The 11,875-nt window shown below is 38.7% G+C and overlaps 1 protein-coding gene across 1 annotated transcript in view; it reads right to left on the reverse strand.

The window, feature by feature from the left end:
- Positions 1-10,450, reverse strand: part of LOC138962790 (uncharacterized) — a 22,142-nt gene extending 11,692 nt beyond the window's left edge. The window contains exon 1 of the mRNA XM_070334750.1: positions 9,809-10,450. Coding sequence (XP_070190851.1) covers positions 9,809-9,908 — 100 coding nt within the window. The 5' untranslated portion in view covers positions 9,909-10,450. The remainder of the gene's footprint in view (positions 1-9,808) is intronic.
- Between the last annotated feature and the right edge of the window lie 1,425 nt (positions 10,451-11,875).

Consider the following 11,875-nt stretch of genomic DNA (forward strand, 5'->3'; position numbering starts at 1 on the left):
ACTTTTTTTGTCTGTTCCATTCGGCTAGTTTTTTTTCCTGCTTCTACTCTACCAGGTTTCTTTGTCACTGTGTTCACTTCTGGTATTTTCGTCTGCTCCACTGTCTGCTTCAACTGATCTGTCATCTTTTTTATTCTGAAAATTAATGTGTTTGAAAGTAATTAATCCAGCAACAAATGGTACTAATAAAGCACCAAATCGATAATACAGACCACAGGCAAGAGATTCGAGGGACTTGGAAACAACAGGGTCATGAGTTAGATCATGTGTTAAGTCTTCCTCCGAGTCGAGAGGTGTAAAATGTCCAAAAATCTTTGTGTACAAACCTATAACAGTCTGTCCAATACTTCTAACCATCTTAGAACCAAGCACTGATTCATACCGTCCATGATACTTTTCTATATCTTCTGAGGAAAGATGTTGTACTTCTTCCACAGTTAACTGCTGCCCAAGGTAGTGTTTTGTTTTTCCACAAACAGCAAGTGAATACAATCTTTCTTTTTTATCAGGTATAGTCCTACTGTCACAGATTTCAATATCTGTAGAAGTCTGCATCAGCAATTCATCACAGTTCATTTTATTTTGATGCAGAATAAAATAAAAATCTAGTAATTAAACTTGAGTAAGAACTTGGGTAGGAACTTAACAAGAACTTAGGTAGGAACTTGAGTAAGAACTTAGGTAGGAACTTAACAAGAACTTGAGTAAAAACTTAACAAGAACTTAGTAAGAACTTGACAAGAACTTAGGTAGGAACTTGAGTAAGAACTTAGGTAGGAACTTAACAAGAACTTAACAAGAACTTGGGTAAGAACTTAGTAAGAACTTGAGTAAGAACTTGACAAGAACTTGAGTAAGAACTTGAGTAAGAACTTGAGTAAGAACTTGAGTAAGAACTTGGTAAGAACTTAGCAAGGATTTCTACAAACATACATACTGAACTGGTTGATCAGTTTTTAAAACCAGTTTCGAGTGCTTAGAAGATTTCAGATTATTCTTTATTCTTTCTCTCTCCTGTTTGTTTTCAATGACATCATTTTCTCGAAGGCACTCTTCAAAACTGTCACGGTCCTTTGAATAGAACAATGTTATTGTTTTGAGTTGCTCTCTAAAGTCTTTCAGAACTGCATTGTATTTTTGTGTTAATATCCAAACTGATATTAATGCATGTCGTCCACTGAATGCAAGCTTTGCTAGTGCACTTTTCTTTCTAACAATGTCACGTTCTGCTGCACAGTCATCAATAATAAACAGTGTTGGCGTGTTCTGAAAAAGATCGAAATAATGCTCCAAGCAAACATTTAGACGATCAGAAGGATTTACAATAAATATATTTTGATCAGACCATATGAATTTTCTCTCCTTGTATGTTCTGTTATGCTTTATGGTTGGACAGAATATGACTATGTGTTCAAAGTGATTTATGTAAACAGTCTGTAATAAATCCAAAACATATCTTGTTTTGCCGCAACCTGTTGCCCCACAAATCAAAGAACAGTGTGGATCTTTTGGAAGAAAATCTAGATACTTCATTTTAACACGTTCAATAAACAATATCCTGTAATCTGCTTTCAGAGATGTTTAACTGCGCATCTGACACAACAAACACGTAGATCTTAACTGATTTACTACTACTCCCTACTTCCTTTTCAATTTGTATTGTGATTCCTTCTGATCCGTTTTCAATTCGCCTTCCACTTCCATGCAGTTTGTTGTCGTCAGTTGTTCTGAGATCCAGCCATAACGCATATTTATTTGTCAAGAAATCTTCTACGCCAACACCGTGTAAATGTAGATCTTTAGCCACAAGATCAGATGTTGGGTCTTTCAATCTTCCTCCAGTAAAGTACTTTCTTGCTTCATCATAGTGTTGGTATGGCAGCATGCCAGATGCAAATATTTGGTTTGGCTGCCCTTCAATTGTGCAATATACTCTATTGATTAGTGGATTGTAAAACTTTTCTATTTGCCTTTCATATGAATCTTTTGGTTCCTCAAACAACATAAGTATTCCCTTCATTGACCTAGCTGGTGTATTCAAGTTAATGTTCCAGATTGGATCAGCCTGGCTTTTTGAAAGTGTACTGTGATTCAACACTCTTTCATAATAGATAGGCAGCTTAGAACTGTACTGATTTTCTATAAGTCTAGCCAGTTCAGGATGGTTTACAACATCAAACTCTAAAGAAATTCCAGACACCTTATACTTTGCTTCCGGGTCTTGTGAAAGCATAACACGATCATAACTATTGAAAGTCAGGTCGTATGACAGCCTGTCACGCAATGCTCCTTGATAGAAGGGAGGATGTGAATTTATGAGTTCAAAGTCAAGTGGAATACAAAATTTGTTTCCAAAAGCAACATTGACAGCGTTATCTTTTTTGTTGTCAGCTTTATCTCCTGCTCCTATTCTAACTTTTATCCCATTGTCTGACTGAATCCCTTGAAACACTCTGTTTTTCTTTTCATTGTCAGTCAACCAATTATCTGCATAAACTAAAAATACATCTGCATTATTCAATGACATCACTTCCCGCCCTTCCAGTTTGACAGTAATCTTCCTCACAATTGCTCTTCCTACATTATAAGCCAAAGTCCTATTTTCATCTGAGCCAGATTCTAATTCTAATTTGAATGATAGTCTTACAGTGCCTGGTACAATAACATCGTTCTTACCTAGATTAGGAAACCTAACAGTAAGTATTTCATTCTGATCAATAGTAGAAGGATTATTTGTAACTATAACTGTTTGCCTTATTCCTTTTACCCCGAGAGGTTCTTTCAGCCTTCTGTAAGGATCAAGAACAGAACCGAACGATTGTGCCATCTTTTTTTATTTTCAAAATAAAAAATAAGTTACAAATGGCAGAAGGTGGATTTGAAGATTTATTTGAGCCAGCGGACGACATGAGCGAAGCAATCCCTTTGGTTCCCTATCATCATTCACTGCATTATGAGGTGGCACGACATGAACTTCTGGAAGGTAAAGTTAGAGATTTCTACAAAAGTTTAGGAGAAGAACCTGATGTTTTAGATCCAAACCAGTTCAAAATGGAAGCAAATCATTTATATACAACTAGCGATAAAGGAGAAAAAGTCCAACTTACATATAAATCTAATCCTGCTAAGTTTCTATCAAAAGTTTCACTAAAACAAAAACTTACTGCTAATCGACTTAGGCAATTAGATATTGTGCCTAGCATACGGTCATCACCTTCCCATGTTGTTTCCTTACTTCAACAAGCAGAACTAGGACTACCAACTGCTACTCAAATAGAATCTGTTCCATTGCAAGATCTTAATAAACTCGCAGAAGAGGCTGATCAACTTATACAAGAGATAGAAACTTCTTTTTCTGAGGAAACTTCACTGAAGACTCCACATGAACTATTACCTATGAGAGAAATAGAAGCCCTTAATCAATCACTACAAACCATCAGAGGTGAAATAGCAAATAATCTGTCAAAACTAGGTCAGCTGGATGAAGATATAAACAAAGAGAAACAAAAACTTGCTGATGCTGATGATTTGAACCTAGAACAAGAAGTAAAAAACAGAATTTCTAAGCGTTTAAAAGATTTGCAGGAGGAGAAAGCCATAAGGTTAGAAGTTCTAAGTAACAATAGAGAACAACTGAGAACACAGGTCAGCAGAATAAAAAATACAATTCAAAGAATCCTTTACGAAGACACAACTCTTGCTGAAAGAATTAGAACGCTTTTCAGAGAGCAGGGAATCACAATAGCTAGTATACTAACTGCGTTAGGATTTGCAATAAGCACATTAGTGTTAACACTCACAGGTGGCACTGTCACACCTCCACCTCCACCTTCACCTTCACCTCCATCTGATCCGGGATGGGTAAAGAAACAACTCAAACACATTGCAGAACTATTAAAGAAACTAGCAGCAAAAGCTTTGGATGCACTTCCAGGAATCATTGGTTCAATTGTTAGCTGGCTGTTATCTTTTGCAGGTAAAGTTGTTGGTTTCATGGCTGAACATCTCTGGACTCTAATAGTTTTAATTGCAGGTGTTCTGCTAACGAGAATAAAGCAAAAGTAAGCCTACACCCACTCCACCAATTACTAGAGCAGTCTTCTGCGATTCATGATCATCACTAATACTAACAGCTTGATCATCCCTAGTGACAGAATGATCTTCACCTGCAGCCCGATCTTCACTTGTCACGCTTTGTTTCTGTTCATTGTGATATGGCTGTAGCATCGTTCTGATTTCTGAATTCAGTTCTTCACCCTTTCCAAGCGGCTGGGTGTCACTAGCAATAATGATTTCATTGTTATAATTTGTTATTGTTCCAATCTGCAGCTGGAGATCAGAAGGTAACATGTAAAGGCCGTTACCAACAGCAAAGTCAACTTTTGATCTTGCATAACGGAGAGAGTCTTGATACCTTTTGATGCTGGAAGGCAGATCAACTGCAGAGTTTATGACATCTTCTAAATTTGATAACAACTGTTTCTGTGCACCAAACCCTGTGCTTGTTCTCATTATGTTTGATCGTGTCTGTGCCTGCGAGCCTAGCAAGCACCACGCATATGTTCGGATAGATTCATTGATCCTTTCAACACCTGATCCAGTGAAACCTTTGCCGGTGTCTAATATAAAAGTAGTCCATGCATTGTGGTGCTCTTGTTCTATTGATCCTAACTGTACCTGCACATTTGAAGAAAAAGATGTATGACCTGGCCAGTAATCAAAATTATACCTCCTGTGGACACCCCATAAATATAGTGTTCCCATGCCATGGTTTTTGTCTTGCTTTTGCCTAAAGTCGGTCTTAAAATCTATATTGAATTCATTGCAGAGACGCTCATACACTTTCATGTTTATCCTATTGTTGAATGGGTTCCAGCTCTTTTCATGCGGCATTGGTGCCTGAAGTTCAGACAAGATTCTCCTGCACTGATAGTAAACGTGAAATGTGTACACACACTTTGTCAGTAAGTTTGAATTATTCATGTGGTCTGCATAGGACACTCCACATCCTGTGGTTGCACAGAATATTGCAAAGTTTAACTGATTCTGATAGAACTGAATTGGGTGAGAGTTCCACATCTTTGGAACACTATCATTTTTGATTGGGGGATTTAGGTAAGAATGGAATGGGTCAGGCACTTTAACGCGAATGGATTCTGTTTCTGTTACAGCAAAGTCCAACTCATGGAAAGAAATAGTCTTTGGATTGTAATATGGTCCAGTTTTGTATTTAATGTCTTTGTTGAATTTATACTGAATCATTTTTGTTGTTGAATAAAAAATGTTTATCACACTAACAAATGTGAAGACTAGTGTGCCAGTTAAACTTGCAAACCCTATCAACAATCAAAATGGAGGAATGAAAGTTGCACTGCATGAAATTATGTACAAGGTTACTTGGTATAATATCAGTAAAAAAAAGGCTAACAACTGGGTTAGAATTAATGGTAAAACGCATTCTGTAGAAGATGGTTACTATGACTTCTGCACTTTAGAGAAAGAATTGTTTGCTCCAGTAGGTATTACAGCGAGTTTAAATCATGCAAGTCTCATTGCTACTCTTACTATGCCCAAAACTAGAGAAGTAAACGTTGAGTTTCCAACCAAACTCCTTGATATGCTTGGAATTACAAATTTATACAAGGGAACACGTCCCATTGACATGGATGTTAACAGTGTACTGTTTGTTCACATGAGAGAGCTTAACACATCCTATAATCTCTTTAATGATCAGCGTTCTGATCTGCTTAGGATTCTTCCACCGAGTGATGCCTCTTTTTGTAAAATGCACGTGCCAACATTTAAGACACTTCAGTTCAAGGACTTGGAGGAAGGGTGTCATGAATTCCTACACATTGATCTGAAAAATCAAAGTGGACAACCAGTTGATTGTTTGTTTAACATTACATTGGAAATAGTTCCATAAAATATTGAGTATTAAAATGTCGAGTGGACCTACAATAGCTTATCCTGTTGCATGTTCAACTATAGAGTTGAAAGATTTAGCAGACGCTATCGACTTTGAGAGCAATGCTGAAGTTGGTGCAGTGTATGCATTCGAGTTTACAGACACTGGTCATTACAAGAGAAAGGAAATCGACGATGAAAAGAAACCAAGATTTCTCAAACTAGGCCAAATCCGTGATGTTAATGTACCTGATCCAATTGTCGATGACACATTCTACATGTGGAAACATCAGAATAAAAAATGGGTACTTAGTCCTGTTATCAAAAAGATTGACTGGGAAATGAAGTTTGAATTTGTGAGTCCATACACTCTTGTTGGAAAAGACGACACATTCCGTAAGTCAATCAATGCTAAACCACTAATTGTTAGCCTTGTTCCTGCGATTAACAGCAGGGGAGAAGTTGCAGTTAAACCTTTCCATAAGAACAACTATCTCATTCACAGAAAACAAAGTGTTGAAAAGGACGCTGACACCATTGTCGATTTTATACCCAAGCTTCCAATAGGGCAGAATGCAACTATGATATTTGATATAGTTGTTAGGAAAAGGGAAGAAACCACAAACACTGTTCTAATGAGAGGAATAAATCTCAACTGGAGACCATTAAATGTTGAAGAAGTCAGAGTATTTATTGCTGTTCAAAAGGATTCTAACACAATAAAAAAACAGACGTCAAACCAAAATGTTGTTGTTAACGCAGATATAAATAATTTAACAGAAATAAGAAGTATTAATCTTACTTATCTTGATTTGATTGCTTTCTACTATACAGATAAGGTGTTAAGCAATGAACAGCTTCAAAGCTTAGCAGAAACACTGGCCAGTGAGAATTAAGATAAATATTTTATATTTTACATTAAAAAGATGACTAGCAGTGTGAAGCTTTATCCTAATATTGATGAAAGTGCAGCAGAAAGTCAACAATTCAGACTGGCACACATTAGTAATATACAAAAACAACTAGAAGATGAATTAGAAAAATATTCTCGCGCTAGACGTAAGTACTCAACAACTTACAACAGCCTTTCTAATGCCAGCACTGGTTCTACTATCCTTGCATCAGCTGCAGGTGTAACGGGAACAATTCTGTTAGCTACCGGAGTAGGGACTCCAGTTTCTCTAATCCTAGGTGGTGTCGCAGCAGCAGTTGGTGGTTTATCATTTATAGCATCAGCTATAATGAAAAAAATTGTGAAAAAGCTTGAAAAACACGAATCCATTTCCACTCTTGCATCATCAAAATTGTCTAGCCTAAAACTGTCTATCAGTAAAGCACTTGAAGATTCAAAAGTTTCTGACGAAGAATTCAAACAGATACAAACAGACTTTGATGACTACAAAAGTAAGAAAGCAAGTATTCAAACAAAAACACGAGCTGAATATAACAAGCCACTCGATATAGAAGATCTGAAAAAGCAGTTTTTAAAAAAGGGGATTCAAATAGGACGGGAAGAAAAAGTAAAAATAGAATCACTTGTAAAGAGTTAACTATTCGTTTAGACAGTCACATTGCATGTATCAGATATAATTCTAACAGTGAAAGAACATATGAAGTAAAGTTTGTAAATGAGAGAGCGTATTGAGCTTAAGAATGTTGTATAAGAGAAAGGGGGAATGTACGTTCTGGGTTACTGATTCCGACAGACCCGGCATTGGTTCAAAACAACCTTACTTTACTGTATTTTTTTTTGTATGGATTTATGCAGTATTTTTCTGATTTTGTCGCATGTTTCATTTTAGTAAAAGTTTAGTCCAGAAGCCTATTTTGCGTTAATATTTAGGGTCTGTCGGAATCGGTGAGCCAGAACGTACATTCCCCCTTTCTCTGAAGGATAGCACGCTTTTCTGTACCTCTCTTCGTTTTAACTTTCTGAGCGTGTTTTTAATCCAAACATATCATATCTATATGTTTTTGGAATCAGGAACCGACAAGGAATAAGATGAAAGTGTTTTTAAATTGATTTCGAAAAAATATTTTGATAATAGTTTTTATATATTTAATTTTCAGAGCTTGTTTTTAATCCGAATATAACATATTTATATGTTTTTGGAATCAGCAAATGATGGAAAATAAGATAAACGTAAATTTGGATCGTTTTATAAATTTTTATTTTTTTTTACAATTTTCAGATTTTTAATGACCAAAGTCATTAATTAATTTTTAAGCCACCAAGCTGAAATGCAATACCGAACCCCGGGCTTCGTCGAAGATTACTTGACCAAAATTTCAACCAATTTGGTTGAAAAATGAGGGCGTGACAGTGCCGCCTCAACTTTCACGAAAAGCCGGATATGACGTCATCAAAGACATTTATCAAAAAAATGAAAAAAACGTATGGGGATATCAATCCCAGGAACTCTCATGTCAAATTTCATAAAGATCGGTCCAGTAGTTTGGTCTGAATCGCTCTACACGCACGCACGCACGCACACACACACACACACACACACACACACACACACATACACACACACATACACCACGACCCTCGTATCGATTCCCCCTCTATGTTAAAACATTTAGTCAAAACTTGACTAAACGTAACAACTCGTGTAAATCTGGTACGACACAGCAAGCCATGTAGTATTCTCTATGTGTCTCTCACTCTTTCTCTCTGACTCATCCCCCCCTACATCTCATTCTCTATCTCTGTATCTGTGTCTGTCGGTCAGTTTGTCTGCCTGTCTGTCTGTCTGTCTGTCTGTCTGTCTCTCTCTCTCTCTCTCTCCTCTCTCTCTCTCTCTCTCTCTCTCTCTCTCTCTCTCTCTCTCTCTCTCTCTCCCTCTCTCTCTTTATCTCTCTCTCTTGTGGAGGAAAATCGATTTAAAAAATTCGGTCAGATCTAGGCCAGGGAGTGGAACTCTGGGTTAAAACAAAATCAAACAAAAAACAAACAAAAAATAACCAGACCTCATCATGCAGAAATGGAAGTTTTCAGCCTCAAAAGATGCATCACTCTTTCATTCATTTTTAAGACTACAACTGATGAACACAGAAAACCCAAGAGTTCCGTCCTCCTCAGATAATAAGGCCAAAAAAAAAAAAATAGGTCTGTTTACGGTAACCCGACCGACCCTAGTTTTTTCGCGCGACCCTAGACTTTTTTTTGGCATTTGGAAAAAAAAAAAAAAAAAATCTTGTTTTTTTTGCAAAATAACGTAAAAATATGTTTTTTTGAAAAAAAAAGAAAAAAAAAATTCCGACCTACCGACCCTATTTTTTGGGCCTATGTTACCGTAAACAGACCTATTTTTTTTTTTGGCCTAAACAATCCTGTAGAGATCACCCCAGATTCGTTCACATTTTTTTCCCACGAACTGAGGACGATGTAATGAGAGTTCAAACACAAACAAATACACAATTAACATGGGTGGAAGGACAGATTAAACACAAATGCGCAAATAAAGGAGGAAGGAAAGATCAAATATAAACGAATGCAGACACAACGGTAGAAGGAAAGAACAAACACAAACACAAACACAGGTACTGGTACAGACAATCAAATACAAACAAAAACACAAACAGTGAAACACACCCAAAACACAGGCAGAAGCAGAACAGACATTGAGATCACAACAACAAGAGAGAGAGAGAGAGAGAGAGAGAGAGAGAGAGAGAGAGAGAGAGAGAGAGAGAGAGAGAGAGTCAAACAGACAGACAGACAGACAGACAGACAGACAGGCAGACAGACATACAGAGTGACACACAGAGAGAGGAGAGAGACAGAGACAGAGACAGAGACAAAAGACACAAAAAGACAGATGCACACACAAAGAAAGATACAGACAGACAGACAGAAGGACAGACAGAAACAGAGAGAGAGTTCAATCGTCTTTACCTTTGCACAGAACACGGGAAGGGAGGAGAAACAACCCGATCCAAACAAACACAGCAAAGTAGCAGACGACAGCCGCAGCGTTCCCTCTCCGCACCCTCATTTTAAAACGCCCATCTCTCTATCAAATCTTTTGAGATTTCACCAGGCCGCAGGATGGCTTCTAAACTGCGAAGGTTTTGACGGCGAAGAAAATCCGGTGTGATCTTGACATTTTCAGTAAATCCAGGTCACATCTAGTTTACGCCTGATTCGCTGGAATCTGGTACGGGAACTGAAAACTCTGGCACAATCAAAGCCTCTCGTACAATCACGATCGTCCGTTTCGTCTGAGATCACAACAAACAAACGCACACACACACGCGGGTCACTGATTCACAGCTTCATTGAGAGAAAAAAATCTCGACGGTCTGGAGACCGATATTTCAACCACACCCTTTTTGTACAGTAAGTAATGTACGGGTTCAAAATGTGAACTGACGCGTCGTAGACTTAGAACTATAAACGTCGTTGGCTTGTGTGGTTAGTGAAAAATCGTATCAGGATGTTTGCACACTGGCACACACACACACACACAAAAACTCCACAAGGGAGACTGACTGAGAATGAAAGGCAGCGCGCGAATTTCACGGTGTGTGATACTACACACACGCACACACACACTCTGCTCCACAACTCTTGTTTTCAACTGCGTGAGAACTGTGAGGGGGTGAGAGGGTGTTGTGGCGGAAAGGAGGGAGGAGCGGAGGCGGATCTTGTCAGAGGAGGTTCAGGGACAGAACTGGAGAGAGGAACAAGGGGGGTGGGGAGGAGTAGAACGGACGAAGAAAAGACCGAACCAAATGGAGGGCTTCTCAAATATCTTCGGAAAGGGACGTGTTTCCGCTGAGTTGTAATTTCGTAACAAACTACTGCCGTAATAAAGAGCACTTCCCGATGAATGAATCTTTTGAATTTGCAAAAGTATTACCGAGAGTGTCAAGTTATCGAGATAATTCCCCGCTTGGCCGTTTCTGTTCCCTGCATCTGTCGTCTGCTCCAGCCTCCTTTAGTATGGTAACCCTTTCGTGGCAAAACGTTCCTTTATACGAAAAAAAACCAACACCGATGCAAGCACAACACGAATTAACTACTTTCATACGTGTTGCTGGGATTTATTTTCTTCTGTAAATTTGCCGAAATAGAAATGAAAGTTTTGGCATTTTGCGGGGGATTTTTTGTGATTTTTACAATTTGTGAAGGGGTAAACGTATAACTGAGTCTTACATTCTCCTGATCGTACATCTAGCGAGGCTAACACACCCAGGAACCTCGATACAAGTTATCAAACTCAGGGCTGGGTCAAGAGAGAGAGAGAGAGAGGGGGGGGGGGGTCCAAAATACCCCCCCTCCTTACCCTGCAAATACACCCTTATACTCAAGGAGAGACTTACAATTACATTCTCAAACGCTAAACTATGATTTCAACCGACCCCCTCCTCCCGGCAAGCAACTCAGTGAACCCTTTTCCCTCTCAAACACGAAATCCAGTCCTAAAATTCATAGCTACCAAGACGGCACTAGCGCCACTCTGGCATCATGTAACTATTCATAATAAAGTATACAATCTAGATCCTGGATTGCCTTCTATTAATAAGGGTATCATTATGGCGTAATTACTACAATAGTTCACATACACACACACATGTACTCACACACACATACCCCCCCCCCCCCTTCACACACACACACACTCACAACTACACACACACATTCTCTCTTTCTCTCTCTCACTCACTCTCTCTCTCTCCTCTCTCTCTCTCTCTCTCTCTCTCTCTCTCTCTCTCTTGTTTTTCTCCCCACCCCCCGCCCCCCTTCAACAATTATGCATTTATGAGTAGACGGGCGCAGTGGCGTGGTGGTAAGACGTCGGCCTCCTAATCGGGAGGTCGTGAGCTCGAATCCCGGTCGCTGCCGCCTGGTGGGTTAAGAGTGGAGATTTGTCCGATCTCCCAGGTCAACTTATGTGCAGACCTGCTAGTGACTTACGCAAGCACAAGATCAAGTGCGTACGGAAAAGATCCTGTAATC

Source organism: Littorina saxatilis, linkage group LG3, assembly GCF_037325665.1.
Source record: "Littorina saxatilis isolate snail1 linkage group LG3, US_GU_Lsax_2.0, whole genome shotgun sequence".
NCBI lineage: Eukaryota > Metazoa > Mollusca > Gastropoda > Littorinimorpha > Littorinidae > Littorina > Littorina saxatilis.